Genomic DNA, 18424 nt, shown 5'->3' on the forward strand with positions numbered 1-18424 from the left:
GACAGGAGGAATTACAGATACTGCTGTTCTGTGCTATAGATACTGGGGCATTATAGAACACTGGTAATGCATGCTTATACTAAGCATTATGGAAACTGTAAAGAGTGTGGCAGGAGGCATTACAGATACTGCTGTTCTGCGCTATAGATACTGGGGCATTGTAGAACACTGGTAATGCATGCTTATACTAAGCATTATGGAAACTGTAAAGAGTGTGACAGGAGGCATTACAGATACTGCTGTTCTGTGCTATAGATACTGGGGCATTGTAGAACACTGGTAATGCATGCTTATGATAAGCATTATGGAAACTGTAAAGAGTGTGACAGGAGGCATTACAGATACTGCTGTTCTGTGCTATAGATACTGGGGCATTGTAGAACACAGTAATGCATGCTTATACTAAGCATTATGGAAACTGTAAAGAGTGTGACAGGAGGAATTACAGATACTGCTGTTCTGTGCTATAGCTACTGGGGCATTGTAGAACACAGTAATGCATGCTTATACTAAGCATTATGGAAACTGTAAAGAGTGTGACAGGAGGCATTACAGATACTGCTGTTCTGTTCTATAGATACTGGGGCATTGTAGAACACAGTAATGCATGCTTATACTAAGCATTATGGAAACTGTAAAGAGTGTTTCAGGAGGCATTACAGATACTGCTGTTCTGTGCTATAGATACTGGGGCATTGTAGAACACAGGTAATGCATGCTTATACTAAGCATTATGGAAACTGTAAAGAGTGTGGCAGGAGGCATTACAGATACTGCTGTTCTGTGCTATAGATACTGGGGCATTGTAGAACACAGTAATGCATGCTTATACTAAGCATTATGGAAACCGTAAAGAGTGTGACAGGAGGCATTACAGATACTGCTGTTCTGTGCTATAGATACTGGGGCATTGTAGAACACAGTAATGCATGCTTATACTAAGCATTATGGAAACTGTAAAGAGTGTGGCAGGAGGCATTACAGATACTGCTGTTCTGTGCTATAGATACTGGGGCATTGTAGAACACAGGTAATGCATGCTTATACTAAGCATTATGGACACTGTAAAGAGTGTGGCAGGAGGCATTACAGATACTGCTGTTCTGTGCTATAGATACTGGGGCATTGTAGAACACAGTAATGCATGCTTATACTAAGCATTATGGAAACTGTAAAGAGTGTGGCAGGAGGCATTACAGATACTGCTGTTCTGTGCTATAGATACTGGGGCATTGTAGAACACAGTAATGCATGCTTATACTAAGCATTATGGAAACTGTAAAGAGTGTGGCAGGAGGCATTACAGATACTGCTGTTCTGCGCTATAGATACTGGGGCATTGTAGAACACAGTAATGCATGCTTATACTAAGCATTATGGAAACTGTAAAGAGTGTGACAGGAGGCGTTACAGATACTGCTGTTCTGTGCTATAGATACTGGGGCATTGTAGAACACTGGTAATGCATGCTTATACTAAGCATTATGGAAACTGTAAAGAGTGTGGCAGGAGGCATTACAGATACTGCTGTTCTGCACTATAGATACTGGGGCATTGTAGAACAAAGTAATGCATGCTTATACTAAGCATTATGGAAACTGTAAAGAGTGTGACAGGAGGCGTTACAGATACTGCTGTTCTGTGCTATAGATACTGGGGCATTGTAGAACACAGTAATGCATGCTTATACTAAGCATTATGGAAACTGTAAAGAGTGTGACAGGAGGCGTTACAGATACTGCTGTTCTGTGCTATAGATACTGGGGCATTGTAGAACACAGTAATGCATGCTTATACTAAGCATTATGGAAACTGTAAAGAGTGTGGCAGGAGGCATTACAGATACTGCTGTTCTGTGCTATAGATACTGGGGCATTGTAGAACACTGGTAATGCATGCTTATACTAAGCATTATGGAAACTGTAAAGAGTGTGGCAGGAGGCATTACAGATACTGCTGTTCTGCGCTATAGATACTGGGGCATTGTAGAACACAGTAATGCATGCTTATACTAAGCATTATGGAAACTGTAAAGAGTGTGACAGGAGGCGTTACAGATACTGCTGTTCTGTGCTATAGATACTGGGGCATTGTAGAACACTGGTAATGCATGCTTATACTAAGCATTATGGAAACTGTAAAGAGTGTGGCAGGAGGCATTACAGATACTGCTGTTCTGCACTATAGATACTGGGGCATTGTAGAACAAAGTAATGCATGCTTATACTAAGCATTATGGAAACTGTAAAGAGTGTGACAGGAGGCGTTACAGATACTGCTGTTCTGTGCTATAGATACTGGGGCATTGTAGAACACAGTAATGCATGCTTATACTAAGCATTATGGAAACTGTAAAGAGTGTGGCAGGAGGCATTACAGATACTGCTGTTCTGTGCTATAGATACTGGGGCATTGTAGAACACTGGTAATGCATGCTTATACTAAGCATTATGGAAACTGTAAAGAGTGTGACAGGAGGCATTACAGATACTGCTGTTCTGTGCTATAGATACTGGGGCATTGTAGAACACAGTAATGCATGCTTATACTAAGCATTATGGAAACTGTAAAGAGCGTGACAGGAGGCATTACAGATACTGCTATTCTGCGCTATAGATACTGGGGCATTGTAGAACACTGGTAATGCATGCTTATACTAAGCATTATGGAAACTGTAAAGAGTGTGACAGGAGGCATTACAGATACTGCTGTTCTGTGCTATAGATACTGAGGCATTGTAGAACACTGGTAATGCATGCTTATACTAAGCATTATGGAAACTGTAAAGAGTGTGACAGGAGGCATTACAGATACTGCTGTTCTGTGCTATAGAGACTGGGGCATTGTAGAACACTGGTAATGCATGCTTATACTAAGCATTATGGAAACTGTAAAGAGTGTGGCAGGAGGCATTACAGATACTGCTGTTCTGCGCTATAGATACTGGGGCATTGTAGAACACAGTAATGCATGCTTATACTAAGCATTATGGAAACTGTAAAGAGTGTGACAGGAGGCGTTACAGATACTGCTGTTCTGTGCTATAGATACTGGGGCATTGTAGAACACTGGTAATGCATGCTTATACTAAGCATTATGGAAACTGTAAAGAGTGTGGCAGGAGGCATTACAGATACTGCTGTTCTGCGCTATAGATACTGGGGCATTGTAGAACACAGTAATGCATGCTTATACTAAGCATTATGGAAACTGTAAAGAGTGTGACAGGAGACATTACAGATACTGCTGTTCTGTGCTATAGATACTGGGGCATTGTAGAACACTGGTAATGCATGCTTATACTAAGCATTATGGAAACTGTAAAGAGTGTGACAGGAGGCATTACAGATACTGCTGTTCTGTGCTATAGATACTGGGGCATTGTAGAACACAGTAATGCATGCTTATACTAAGCATTATGGAAACTGTAAAGAGCGTGACAGGAGGCATTACAGATACTGCTATTCTGCGCTATAGATACTGGGGCATTGTAGAACACTGGTAATGCATGCTTATACTAAGCATTATGGAAACTGTAAAGAGTGTGACAGGAGGCATTACAGATACTGCTGTTCTGTGCTATAGATACTGGGGCATTGTAGAACACTGGTAATGCATGCTTATGATAAGCATTATGGAAACTGTAAAGAGTGTGACAGGAGGCATTACAGATACTGCTGTTCTGCGCTATAGATACTGGGGCATTGTAGAACACAGTAATGCATGCTTATACTAAGCATTATGGAAACTGTAAAGAGTGTGACAGGAGGCATTACAGATACTGCTGTTCTGTGCTATAGATACTGGGGCATTGTAGAACACTGGTAATGCATGCTTATACTAAGCATTATGGAAACTGTAAAGAGTGTGACATGAGGCATTACAGATACTGCTGTTCTGCGCTATAGATACTGGGGCATTGTAGAACACAGTAATGCATGCTTATACTAAGCATTATGGAAACTGTAAAGAGCGTGACAGGACGCATTACAGATACTGCTATTCTGCGCTATAGATACTGGGGCATTGTAGAACACTGGTAATGCATGCTTATACTAAGCATTATGGAAACTGTAAAGAGTGTGACAGGAGGCATTACAGATACTGCTATTCTGTGCTATAGATACTGGGGCATTGTAGAACACAGTAATGCATTCTTATACTAAGCATTATGGAAACTGTAAAGAGTGTGACAGGAGGCATTACAGATACTGCTGTTCTGTGCTATAGATACTGGGGCATTGTAGAACACTGGTAATGCATGCTTATACTAAGCATTATGGAAACTGTAAAGAGTGTGACAGGAGGCATTACAGATACTGCTGTTCTGTGCTATAGATACTGGGGCATTGTAGAACACTGGTAATGCATGCTTATACTAAGCATTATGGAAACTGTAAAGAGCGTGACAGGAGGCATTACAGATACTGCTATTCTGCGCTATAGATACTGGGGCATTGTAGAACACTGGTAATGCATGCTTATACTAAGCATTATGGAAACTGTAAAGAGTGTGACAGGAGGCATTACAGATACTGCTGTTCTGTGCTATAGATACTGGGGCATTGTAGAACACAGTAATGCATGCTTATACTAAGCATTATGGAAACTGTAAAGAGCGTGACAGGAGGCATTACAGATACTGCTATTCTGCGCTATAGATACTGGGGCATTGTAGAACACTGGTAATGCATGCTTATGATAAGCATTATGGAAACTGTAAAGAGTGTGACAGGAGGCATTCCAGATACTGGTGTTCTGTGCTATAGATACTGGGGCATTGTAGGACACTGGTAATGCATGCTTATACTAAGCATTATGGAAACTGTAAAGAGTGTGGCAGGAGGCATTACAGATACTGCTGTTCTGCACTATAGATACTGGGGCATTGTAGAACACAGTAATGCATGCTTATACTAAGCATTATGGAGACTGTAAAGAGTGTGACAGGAGGCGTTACAGATACTGCTGTTCTGTGCTATAGATACTGGGGCATTGTAGAACACTGGTAATGCATGCTTATACTAAGCATTATGGAAACTGTAAAGAGTGTGGCAGGAGGCATTACAGATACTGCTGTTCTGCGCTATAGATACTGGGGCATTGTAGAACACAGTAATGCATGCTTATACTAAGCATTATGGAAACTGTAAAGAGTGTGACAGGAGGCGTTACAGATACTGCTGTTCTGTGCTATAGATACTGGGGCATTGTAGAACACTGGTAATGCATGCTTATACTAAGCATTATGGAAACTGTAAAGAGTGTGGCAGGAGGCATTACAGATACTGCTGTTCTGCGCTATAGATACTGGGGCATTGTAGAACACAGAAATGCATGCTTGTACTAAGCATTATGGAAACTGTAAAGAGTGTGACAGGAGGCGTTACAGATACTGCTGTTCTGTGCTATAGATACTGAGGCATTGTAGAACACAGTAATGCATGCTTATACTAAGCATTATGGAAACTGTAAAGAGTGTGACAGGAGGCGTTACAGATACTGCTGTTCTGCGCTATAGATACTGGGGCATTGTAGAACACTGGTAATGCATGCTTATACTAAGCATTATGGAAACTGTAAAGAGTGTGGCAGGAGACATTACAGATACTGCTGTTCTGTGCTATAGATACTGGGGCATTGTAGAACACAGTAATGCATGCTTATACTAAGCATTATGGAAACTGTAAAGAGTGTGACAGGAGGCGTTACAGATACTGCTATTCTGCGCTATAGATACTGGGGCATTGTAGAACAAAGGTAATGCATGCTTATACTAAGCATTATGGAAACTGTAAAGAGTGTGGCAGGAGGAATTACAGATACTGCTACTCTGCGCTATAGAGACTGGGGCATTGTAGAACACTGGTAATGCATGCTTATACTAAGCATTATGGAAACTGTAAAGAGTGTGGCAGGAGACATTACAGATACTGCTGTTCTGTGCTATAGATACTGGGGCATTGTAGAACACTGGTAATGCATACTTATACTAAGCATTATGGAAACTGTAAAGAGTGTGGCAGGAGGCATTACAGATACTGCTGTTCTGTGCTATAGATACTGGGGCATTGTAGAACACAGTAATGCATGCTTATACTGAGCATTATGGAAACTGTAAAGAGTGCGACAGGAGACATTACAGATACTGCTGTTCTGTGCTATAGATACTGGGGCATTGTAGAACACAGTAATGCATGCTTATACTAAGCATTATGGAAACTGTAAAGAGTGTGGCAGGAGGCATTACAGATACTGCTGTTCTGTGCTATAGATACTGGGGCATTGTAGAACACAGTAATGCATGCTTATACTAAGCATTATGGAAACTGTAAAGAGTGTGGCAGGAGGCATTACAGATACTGCTGTTCTGTGCTATAGATACTGGGGCATTGTAGAACACTGGTAATGCATGCTTATACAAAGCATTATGGAAACTGTAAAGAGTGTGGCAGGAGGAATTACAGATACTGCTACTCTGCGCTATAGAGACTGGGCATTGTAGAACACTGGTAATGCATGCTTATACTAAGCATTATGGAAACTGTAAAGAGCGTGACAGGAGGCATTACAATACTGCTTCTCTGTGCTAATTCAGTCCGTTGGGAAGATGTGTATGGGGCACCTACCACTAGAGTGGAATGCATGGTGTGCGCTGCCACGGGCTTTGTGGAAGCGGATGAGGTCCTACATGGTCTCCACATTTCTCTTTTCTGCGTTTTCTGCACCTTTCTTCTGAGGCTGGGGTGATTCGGGTGGTTCCTTAAGCTGTCCACAGTTGTTTTGTGAATGGACGACTTATCACCTGACTAACAGTGGCCATCACAGTTCTCACAGTTCACAGACATAATAGAACATGCCAGGTTTGTTGATCATGAAAGCCACTGTCAGGTGCGGTGCAAGCAGTAAGCATCTGTTTGTTTGTTTGTTTATTGATTTGTAGGGCACACCAAACCCTTGGGTAACTGGGCGCACAACATCAAAAGAATACTTAAAGCTTAGTTACAGGTATAGACAGGTAACGAGAGTCATAATTACAAATGTCGAAAGGTACAGGTAGGAAGCATACACGTAAACTGACAACTGCAGTCGTTAATCTAGTGGTCGTTAAGGCGTAACCAGGTGTGGGTGTTGCGTCTGAAACTGTAATAAGACTGATCCTTTCTGAGCTCAACTGGTAGTGCATTCCATTGCTGGGCTGCTTTAACTGGGAAGCTGTCTTCTCCTGTTTTTTAAGTCTCAATCTAGGTATTTGGAGGCAGTGAGAATTGGATGTCCTAGAAGGTAGTACAGAAGTTTTTCTAATTATTCTTTCCTTCAGGTATGGAGGGCCTACGTTATTGAGACATTTGAAGGTTAGTGAGACAGTTTTAAAGAGGATCCTATCACTAATTTTCAACCAATGACGGTGTCTCCTAGCTTTGGATATGTGCTCTCTCGTGGGGAGGTTCAGGGCTGTTCTGAGCGCCTTATTTTGCAATGTCTGTAATTTGTTGATGATGTATTTGTTGGCTCCTAGATACAGTGCATTGCAATAGTCCAGTTTTGATAAGATGAGGGCGTTAGCTAATATAATGCAGCTTGCTAGTGAGAGGAAGGGTCTACATGCTCTGATGAGTATGCCAGTGTACGCAGTGGATGAGGCCAGGGAGTTTACCTGTTTTTTTAGAGTTAGCATTGAGTCCAGATAGAAGCCAAGTGTCTTCACTTATTTGGCGACTGTAATTATGTTGAAGGCGCTGTAGTTAGTGTCAAGTTTTTTTAGGTTATTGGCCAAGCCAAGGATCAGGATCTCTGTTTTATCGTCATTCAGGCAGAGGCCATAGGTTGCCATCCATGCCTGAATGAGGATGTATATTTCATTTACTAAGGCTGTATCTGAGGTGAAATTGCCCGAAAGGGGAATGAGTATCTGGGTGTCGTCCGTGTAATTTGTATAGGTGACACCCAGTCTTCCAATTTGTCAAATACAGGCTTAGTAAAGATATTATTCATGTCTGTATTTCTATCAAACGCATGTCAATTGCTGGCACTTTACTCTAGCAGTGCTTGCGATAGATCCTGTTTACTCCAGAGGAGGTCTGGCTAGTGAGAGTTCCTTTAAGGCCAAAAGGGCTGCCAGAGTCAAGTGCCTGAAAATTGAGCGTCACATGTGACTGACAGCCTTAAGGGGGTGCTGTCCTTTCGGGAGTTTCCATGTTTGCAAATGGTCCACACCACTGTGCATAAGTGGGTGCGTTAGTGGCCTTTAATGCTTCCTTGATTCTCAAATACCATATGCATTGCTAGTCTTGGCTAATTTATCATGTACACTAAACACTGGGGAAGCCGAGAGAGTGGCAGGATAACCTGCCCCGGCTATGTCTAGTCATCAGTGGCCACTGTGCAGCCTTTCCTCTGCAAGCACCACCACTTGCCACCATAGGGATGCTGTGGGACAGGGTATTTACAAAGGAGTCTTGAACTATGTCTTAAATACCTTTTTTTCTTTTTTGCCAACAGAGGGGAAAATTCGGTATTTTGGGTCGGCCATGGCCCGCTACGATTTCTGTGCCCGGGACCGTACTGAGCTGACGCTTAAGGAAGGTGACATCGTCAAAATCCTCAACAAGAAAGGTCACCAAGGCTGGTGGAGGGGCGAGATCTATGGCAAGGTGAGAATTCACCTCCGGGGAGCTGGGGCATGGGGAGATGGGAAGAGAAGTGTTATCCTCTGTAAAGTGCCTGGTAATTGCACTGCTCTGTTCCCACTGTTGTTATCCTCTGCAAAGTGCCTGGTATTGTCACTGCTCTATTCCCACTGGTATTATTCTCTGTCAAGTACCTGGTAATTGCACTGCTCTGTTCCCACTGTTGTTATCCTCTGCAAAGTGCCAGGTAATTCCACTGCTCTGTTACCACTGTAGTTATCCTCTGTAAAGTGCCTGGTGATGTCACTGCTCTTTTCCCACTTTTGTAATCCTCTGTAAAGTGCTTGGTAATGCCACTGCTCTGTTCCCACTGTAGTTATCCTCTGTAGAGTGCCTGGTAATGTCACTGCTCTGTTCCCACTGTGGTTATCCTCTGTAAAGTGTGCCTGGTAATGGCACTGCTCTGTTATCACTGTTGTTATCCTCTGTAAAGTGCCTGGTAATACCACTGCTCTGTTCCCACTGTTGTTATCCTCTGTAAAGTGCCTGGTAATGGCACCGCTCTGTTCCCACAGTTTTAACCTCTGCAAAGTGCCCAGTAATACCACTGCTCTGTTCCCATTATTTTTATTCTCTGCAAAGTGCTTGGTAATGTCACTGCTTTGTTCCCACTGTTGTTATTCTTTGTAGAGTACCTGGTAATTGCACTGCTCTGTTCCCACTGTTGTTATCCTCTGTAAAGTGCCTGGTAATTGCACTGCTCTGTTCCCACTGTTGTTATCTTCTGCAAAGTGCCTGGTATTGTCACTGCTCTATTCCCACTGGTATTATTCTCTGTCAAGTACCTGGTAATTGCACTGCTCTGTTCCCACTGTTGTTATCCTCTGCAAAGTGCCAGGTAATTCCACTGCTCTGTTCCTACTGTAGTTATCCTCTGTAAAGTGCCTGGTAATGTCACTGCTCTTTTCCCACTTTTTTAATCCTCTGTAAAGTGCTTGGTAATGGCACTGCTCTGTTCCCACTGTAGGTATCCTCTATAACATGCCTGGTAATGGTACTGCTCTGTTCCCACTTTTGTTATCCTCTGTAAAGTGCTTGGTAATGGCACTGCTCTGTTCCCACTGTAGTTATCCTCTGTAGAGTGCCTGGTAAGGTCACTGCTCTGTTCCCACTGTTGTTATCCTCTGCAAAGTGCCTGGTAATGCCACTGCTCTGTTGCCACTTTTGGTATCCTCTGTAAAGTGCCTGGTAATGTCACCGCTCTGTTCCCACTGTTGTTATTCTCTGTAAAGTGCTTGGTAATGTCACTGCTCTGTTCCCACTGTTGTTATCCTCTGTAAAGTGCTTGGTAATGCCACTGCTCTGTTCCCACAGTTTTAACCTCTGTGAAGTGCCTGGTAATACCACTGCTCTGTTCGCACTGTTGTTATCCTCTGCAAAGTGCCTGGCCACTGCTCTGTTCCCACTGTTGTTATCCTCTGTAAAGTGCCTGGTAATGGCACCGCTCTGTTCCCACAGTTTTAACCTCTGTGAAGTGCCTGGTAATACCACTGCTCTGTTCACACTGTTGTTATCCTTTGTAAAGTGCCTGGTAATGTCACTGCTCTGTTCCCACTGTTGTTATCCTCTGTAAAGTGCCTGGTAATGGCACTGCTCTATTCCCACTGTTGTTATCTTTACAGAGCAGTGACATTACCAAGCACTTTACAGAGAATAACAACAGTGGGAACAGAGCAGTGACATTACCAGGCACTTTGCAGAGGATAAAAACAATGGGAACAGGGCAGTGGCATTACCATGCAATTTACAGAGGATAACAACAGTGGGAACAGAGCAGTGTAATTACCAGGTACTCTACAGAGAATAATAACAGTGGGAACAGAGCAGTGACATTACCAAGCACTTTGCAGAGGATAAAAACAGTGGGAACAGAGCAGTGCAATTACCAGGTACTCTACAGAGAATAATAACTGTGGGAACAGAGCAGTGACATTACCAAGCACTTTGCAGAGGATAAAAACAATGGGAACAGAGCAATGGCTTTACCATGCAATTTACAGAGGATAACAGCAGTGGGAACAGAGCAGTGACATTACCAGGCACTTTACAGAGGATAACAACAGTGGGAACAGAGCAGTGGTATTACTAGGCACTTCGCAGAGGTTAAAACTGTGGGAACAGAGTGGTGCCATTACCAGGCACTTTACAGATGATAACAACAGTGGGAACAGAGTAGTGCCATTACCAGGCACTCTACAGAGAATAGCAACAGTGGGAACAGAGCAGTGATATTACCAGGCACTTTACAGAGGCTAACAACTGTGGGTACAGAGCAGTGCCATTACCAGGCACTTTACAGAGGATACCAACAGTGGGAACAGAGCAGTGACATTACCAAGCACTTTACAGAGGATAACAAAAGTGGCAACAGAGCAGTGGCATTATCAGGCACTTTGCAGAGGATAACAACAGTGGGAATAGAGCCATGCCCTTACCAGGCACTCTACAGAGACTCACAACAGTGGGAACAGAGCAGCGACATTACCAGGCATTTTGCAGAGGATAACAACAGTGGGAACAGAGCAGCGACATTACCAGGCATTTTGCAGAGGATATCAACAGTGGGAACACAGCAGTGACATTACCAGGCACTTTACAGAGGATAATAAAAGTGGCGACAGAGCAGTGGAATTACCAGACACGTTACAGAGGATAACTACGGTGGGAACAGAGCAGTGCCATTATCAGGCACTTTACAGAGGATAACAACAGTGGGAGCAGAGCAGTGGTATTACCAGGCACTTCGCGGAGTTTAAAACTGTGGGAACAGAGCAGTGCCATTACCAGGCACTTTACAGAGGATAACAGTGGGAACAGAGTGGTGCCATTACCAGGCACTTTACAGAGAATGAAAGTGGGAACAGAGGAGTGGCATTACCGGGCACACGTTACAGAGGATAACAGTGGGAACAGAGCAGTGCCATTACCAGGCACACTTTACAGAGGATAACAACAGTGGGACCAGAGCAGTGCATTACTAAGCACTTTACAGAGGATAACAAAAGTGGGAACAGAGCAGTGGCATTACCAGGCACTCTACAGAGAATAGCAACAGTGGGAACAGAGCAGTGATATTACCAGGCACTTTACAGAGGCTAACAACTGTGGGTACAGAGCAGTGCAGTGCCATTACCAGGCACTTTACAGAGGATAACAACAGTGGGAACAGAGCAGTGCCATTACCAAGCACTTTACAGAGGATAACAAAAGTGGGAACAGAGCAGTGCCATTACCAGGCACATTATAGAGGATAACTACAGTGGGAACAGAGCAGTGCCATTACCAAGCACTTTACAGAAGATTACAAAAGTGGGAAAAGAGCAGTGACATTACCAGGCACTTTACAGAGGATAACTACAGTGGTAACAGAGCAGTGGAATTACCTGGCACTTTGCAGAGGATAACAACAGTGGGAACAGAGCAGTGCAATTACCATGTACTTGACAGAGAATAATACCAGTGGGAATAGAGCAGTGACAATACCAGGCACTTTGCAGAAGATAACAACAGTGGGAACAGAGCAGTGCAATTACCAGGCACTTTACAGAGGATAACAACAGTGGGAACAGAGCAGTGCAATTAACAGGTACTCTACAAAGAACAACAACAGTGGGAACAGAGAAGTGACATTACCAAGCACTTTGTAGAGGATAAAAACAGTGGGAATAGAGCAGTGCAATTACCAGGTACTCTACAGAGAATTATAACAGTGGGAACAGAGCAGTGACATTACCAAGCACTTTGCAGAGGATAAAAACAATGGGAACAGAGCAGTGGCATTACCAGGCAATTTACAGAGGATAACAACAGTGGGAACAGAGCAGTGACATTACCAGGCACTTTACAGAGGATAACAACAGTGGGAACAGAGCAGTGGTATTACTAGGCACTTTGCAGAGGTTAAAACTGTGGGAACAGAGCGGTGCCATTACCAGGCACTTTACAGAGGATAACAACAGTGGGAACAGAGCAGTGGCATTACCAGGCACTCTACAGAGTATAGCAACAGTGGGAACAGAGCAGTGATATTACCAGGCACTTTACAGAGGCTAACAACTGTGGGTACAGACTAGTGCAGTGCCATTACCAGGCACTTTACAGAGGATAACAACAGTGGGAACAGAGCAGTGCCATTACCAAGCACTTTACAGAGGATTACAAAAGTGGGAAAAGAGCAGTGATATTACCAGGCACTTTACAGAGGCTAACAACTGTGGGAACAGAGCAGCGACATTACCAGGCACTTTACAGAGGATAACAACAGTGGGAACAGAGCAGTGGTATTACTAGGCACTTCGCAGAGGTTAAAACTGTGGGAACAGAGCGGTGCCATTACCAGGCACTTTACATAGGATAACAACAGTGGGAACAGAGCAGTGGCATTACCAGGCACTCTACAGAGTATAGCAACAGTGGGAACAGAGCAGTGATATTACCAGGCACTTTACAGAGGCTAACAACTGTGGGTACAGACTAGTGCAGTGCCATTACCAGGCACTTTACAGAGGATAACAACAGTGGGAACAGAGCAGTGCCATTACCAAGCACTTTACAGAGGATTACAAAAGTGGGAAAAGAGCAGTGACATTACCAGGCACTTTACAGAGGATAACTACAGTGGTAACAGAGCAGTGGAATTACCAGGCACTTTGCAGAGGATAACAACAGTGGGAACAGAGCAGTGCAATTACCAGGTACTTGACAGAGAATAATACCAGTGGGAATAGAGCAGTGACAATACCAGGCACTTTGCAGAAGATAACAACAGTGGGAACAGAGCAGTGCAATTACCAGGCACTTTACAGAGGATAACAACAGTGGGAACAGAGCAGTGCAATTACCAGGTACTCTACAAAGAATAACAACAGTGGGAACAGAGCAGTGACATTACTAAGCACTTTGCAGAGGATAAAAACAGTGGGAATAGAGCAGTGCAATTACCAGGTACTCTACAGAGAATTATGACAGTGGGAACAGAGCAGTGACATTACCAAGCACTTTGCAGAGGATAAAAACAATGGGAACAGAGCAGTGGCATTACCAGGCAATTTACAGAGGATAACAGCAGTGGGTACAGAGCAGTGACATTACCAGGCACTTTACAGAGGATAACAACAGTGGGAACAGAGCAGTGGTATTACTAGGCACTTCGCAGAGGTGAAAACTGTGGGAACAGAGCGGTGCCATTACCAGGCACTTTACAGAGGATAACAACAGTGGGAACAGAGCAGTGGCATTACCAGGCACACTACAGAGAATAACAACAATGGGAACAGAGCAGTGCCATTACCAGGCACTCTACAGAGAATAGCAACAGTGGGAACAGAGCAGTGATATTACCAGGCACTTTACAGAGGCTAACAACTGTGGGTACAGAGCAGTGCCATTACCAGGCACTTTACAGAGGATAACAACAGTGGGAACAGAGCAGTGACATTACCAAGCACTTTACAGAGAATAACAACAGTGGGAAAAGAGCAGTGACATTACCAGGCACTTTGCAGAGGATAAAAACAATGGGAACAGAGCAGTGGCATTACCAGGCACATTACAGAGGATAACAACAGTGGGAACAGAGCAGTGGCATTACCAGGCACTTTATAGAGGATAACAACAGTGGGAACAGAGCAGTGGTATAACTGGCACTTCGCAGACGTTAAAACGGTGGGAACAGAGCAGTGGCATTACCAGGCACTTTACAGAGGATAACAACAGTGGGAACAGAGTAGTGCCATTACCAGGCACTCTACAGAGAATAGCAACAGTGGGAACAGAGCAGTGATATTACCAGGCACTTTACAGAGGCTAACAACTGTGGGTACAGAGCAGTGCCATTACCAGGCACTTTACAGAGGATAACAACAGTGGGAACAGAGCAGTGGCATTACCAGGCACTTTACAGAGGATAACAAAAGTGGCAACAGAGCAGTGGCATTATCAGGCACTTTGCAGAGGATAACAACAGTGGGAAGAGAGCAGCGCCATTACCAGGCACTCTACAGAGACTCACAACAGTGGGAACAGAGCAGCGACTTTACCAGGCATTTTGCAGAGGATAACAACAGTGGGAACAGAGCAGCGACATTACCAGGCATTTTGCAGAGGATAACAACAGTGGGAACACAGCAGTGACATTACCAGGCACTTTATAGAGGATAATAAAAGTGGCAACAGAGCAGTGGCATTACCAGGCACGTTACAGAGGATAACTACGGTGGGAACAGAGCAGTGCCATTACTAAGCACTTTACAGAGGATAACAAAAGTGGGAACAGAGCAGTGACATTACCAGGCACTTTACAGAGGATAACAACAGTGGGAACAGAGCAGTGGCCAGGGACTTTACAGAGGATAACAGTGGGAACAGAGTGGTGCCATTACCAGGCACTTTACAGAGAATAAAAGTGGGAACAGAGGAGTGGCATTACTGGGCATACTTCACAGAGGATAACAGTGGGAACAGAGCAGTTCCATTACCAGGCACACTTTACAGAGGATAACAAAAGTGGGAACAGAGCAGTGGCATTACCAGGCACTTTACAGAGGATAGCTACAGTGGGAAAAGAGCAGTGCCATTACCAAGCACTTTACAGAGGATAACAAAAGTGTGAACAGAGCAGTGCCATAACCAGACACGTTACAGAGGATAACTACAGTGGGAACAGAGCAGTGCCATTACCAAGCACTTTACAGAGGATTATAAAAGTGGGAAAAGAGCAGTGACATTACCAGGCACTTAACTGAGGATAACTACAGTGGGAACAGAGAAGTGGAATTACCAGGCACTTTGCAGAGGATAACAACAGTGGGAACAGAGCAGTGCAATTACCAGGTACTCAGCAGAGAATAATAACAGTGGGAATAGAACAGTGACATTAACAGGCACTCTGCAGAGGATAACAACAGTGGGAACAGAGCAGTGCCGTTACCAGGCACTTTACAGAGGATAACAACAGTGGGAACAGAGCAGTGACATTACCAAGCACTTTGCAGAGGATAAAAACAATGGGAACAGAGCAGTGCCATTACCAGGTACTCTACAGAGGATAACAACAGTGGGAACAGGGCAGTGCCGTTACCAGGCACTTTGTAGAGGATAAGAACAGTGGGTTCAGAGCAGTGACATTACCAAGCACTCTACACAGGTAGTGTTACTTACGTTGAGAAATAGGGGAACATGAAAAAAGGCATAGAAACGGAATGGACTTGTTTCTGGAAGGAACGAGTGAATAAAATAAAGTCTGCCAGAATAAGGTGTCCTGTGACTTGCAGTCTGCTGGGCACTCCATATCATATCATATCACTGTGAGAAGACTCCTGAGAAGAAGGGTTAGCAGAGTCCTCCTGATAGAATTCATCAATGCGGGTCTCTTGGTCAAGCTTCATGGGTTGCCCGTGTGCCTCCTCTTGCCATTCATCCATGTACACCAAGACCCCCGCACTCCCCAAGTGACCAGCTCTCAAGCTCTGTAAGCTGTCGCTCTGGCCTCCATCACCTCTTGCCATTCATCCATGTAAACCAAGACCCCCACACTCCCCGAGTGACCAGCTCTCAAGCTCTGTAAGCTGTCGCTGTGGCCTCCATCGCATCCTCCCATTCATCCATGTACACCAAGACCCCCACACTCCCCGAGTGACCAGCTCTCAAGCTCTTTAAGCTGTTACTGTGACCTCCATCACCTCTTGCCATTCATCCATGTACACCAAGACCCCCAGACTCCCCAAGTGACCAGCTCTCAAGCTCTGTAAGCTGTTACTGTGACCTCCATCACCTCTTGCCATTCATCCAGGTACACCAAGACCCCCGCACTCCCCAAGTGACCAGCTCTCAAGTTGTGTAAGCTGTCGCTGTGGCCTCCATCGCCTATTGCCATTCATCCATGTACACCAAGACCCCCAGACTCCCCAAGTGACCAGCTCTCAAGCTCTGTAAGCTGTCGCTGTGGCCTCCATCACCTCTTGCCATTCATCCATGTACAACAAGACCCCCACACTCCCCAAGTGACCATCTCTCAAGCTCTTTAAGCTGTCGCTGTGGCCTCCATCGCCTATTGCCATTCATCCATGTACACCAAGAACCCCACACTCCCAAAGTGACCAGCTCTCAAGCTCTGTAAGCTGTCGCTGTGGCCTCCATCACCTATTGCCATTCATCCATGTACACCAAGAACCCCACACTCCCAAAGTGACCAGCTCTCAAGCTCTGTAAGCTGTCGCTGTGGCCTCCATTGCATCCTCCCATTCATCCATGTACACCAAGACCCCCACACTCCCCGAGTGACCAGCTCTTTAAGCTGTTACTGTGACCTCCATCACCTCTTGCCATTCATCCATGTACACCAAGACCCCCAGACTCCCCAAGTGACCAGCTCTCAAGCTCTGTAAGCTGTTACTGTGACCTCCATCACCTCTTGCCATTCATCCAGGTACACCAAGACCCCCGCACTCCCCAAGTGACCAGCTCTCAAGTTGTGTAAGCTGTCGATGTGGCCTCCATCGCCTATTGCCATTCATCCATGTACACCAAGACCCCCAGACTCCCCAAGTGACCAGCTCTCAAGCTCTGTAAGCTGTCGCTGTGGCCTCCATCACCTCTTGCCATTCATCCATGTACAACAAGACCCCCACACTCCCCAAGTGACCATCTCTCAAGCTCTTTAAGCTGTCGCTGTGGCCTCCATCGCCTATTGCCATTCATCCATGTACACCAAGAACCCCACACTCCCAAAGTGACCAGCTCTCAAGCTCTGTAAGCTGTCGCTGTGGCCTCCATCGCCTATTGCCATTCATCCATGTACACCAAGACCCCCACACTCCCCAAGTGACCATCTCTCAAGCTGTGTAAGTGCAGGAGGCGCTTTAAGAAGTCGGTTTAGCCCAGCTCATATCAGTAGTGCAGCTTCTAGCAGTAGCAAATCCACAGAATGTAGGACTTTACTTCCACATGGCAAATACATACACACTATGGCACAGTCCCTATTACCAGAGCAAAGGCACACACATTGCAGTCTTAAGTGGACACCAGATGGAAGACACACTTTCTGTGTTACTGCCCAGAATATAACCATTATGCACTATTTACACCCTCTTTTGAACACCCAGGGTCGGAAAGCCACACTGTGACAAATCATAACAAAGGTATTGCTGTTGCTGTGGGACGCGGCTTGCCACCGTCCCTCATCTGAATCCTTGGACTCTGCCGCTGCCCATCCTCTAGCCGTAGTCCACAATGGGGCAAGGTATGAAGCAGAATCTCAGGATGGTACAGTGTTTATTGCCCTGAGCTCCAATTATACGCGAGTTAAGTGAGTTAAGAGGCCTTATTCTAGACTTGGCATATACATGAAGTTGGCACAACAGAGGCACAACGTGGTCCAGTGCTAAACCTTTGGCGCGATGAGCTGCCATCAGACCGCACCCTGAACATGGATCCTTAGACTTAGTTCTCCTGAAGCTGTGTAGGAACAGCCAAGGAATTGGAAGGAGTTACGCATAGTCCTCTTTGTGCCAGGACAGGGACTGATTTTGGTTGAAGGAGTTGGTGTTTGTTTATGAGCTGACATTTGGTACACCATGAGATAGTTTAGAATTTGGATTCCCACTCTAGTTATTAAAGACAGTGGTACACAGAGCCGGTGTCACACTTTAGAGACATTCCGGACCAAAGAAAGGCCTGAACCCCCATGGTCTCACCAGTCAGGACAGGAAGTGTGTCTGCATGTCCTGTTCTATCCT

At 44.8% G+C, this 18424-nt stretch overlaps 1 protein-coding gene across 1 annotated transcript in view; it reads left to right on the forward strand.

The window, feature by feature from the left end:
* Positions 1-18424, forward strand: part of VAV1 (vav guanine nucleotide exchange factor 1) — a 1439562-nt gene that overhangs the window by 1410743 nt on the left and 10395 nt on the right. Inside the window, exon 26 of the mRNA XM_069604429.1 lies at positions 8503-8654. Coding sequence (XP_069460530.1) covers positions 8503-8654 — 152 coding nt within the window. The remainder of the gene's footprint in view (positions 1-8502; positions 8655-18424) is intronic.

Source organism: Ambystoma mexicanum, chromosome 3q (assembly GCF_040938575.1).
Source record: "Ambystoma mexicanum isolate Mex_15411 chromosome 3q, UKY_AmexF1_1, whole genome shotgun sequence".
NCBI lineage: Eukaryota > Metazoa > Chordata > Amphibia > Caudata > Ambystomatidae > Ambystoma > Ambystoma mexicanum.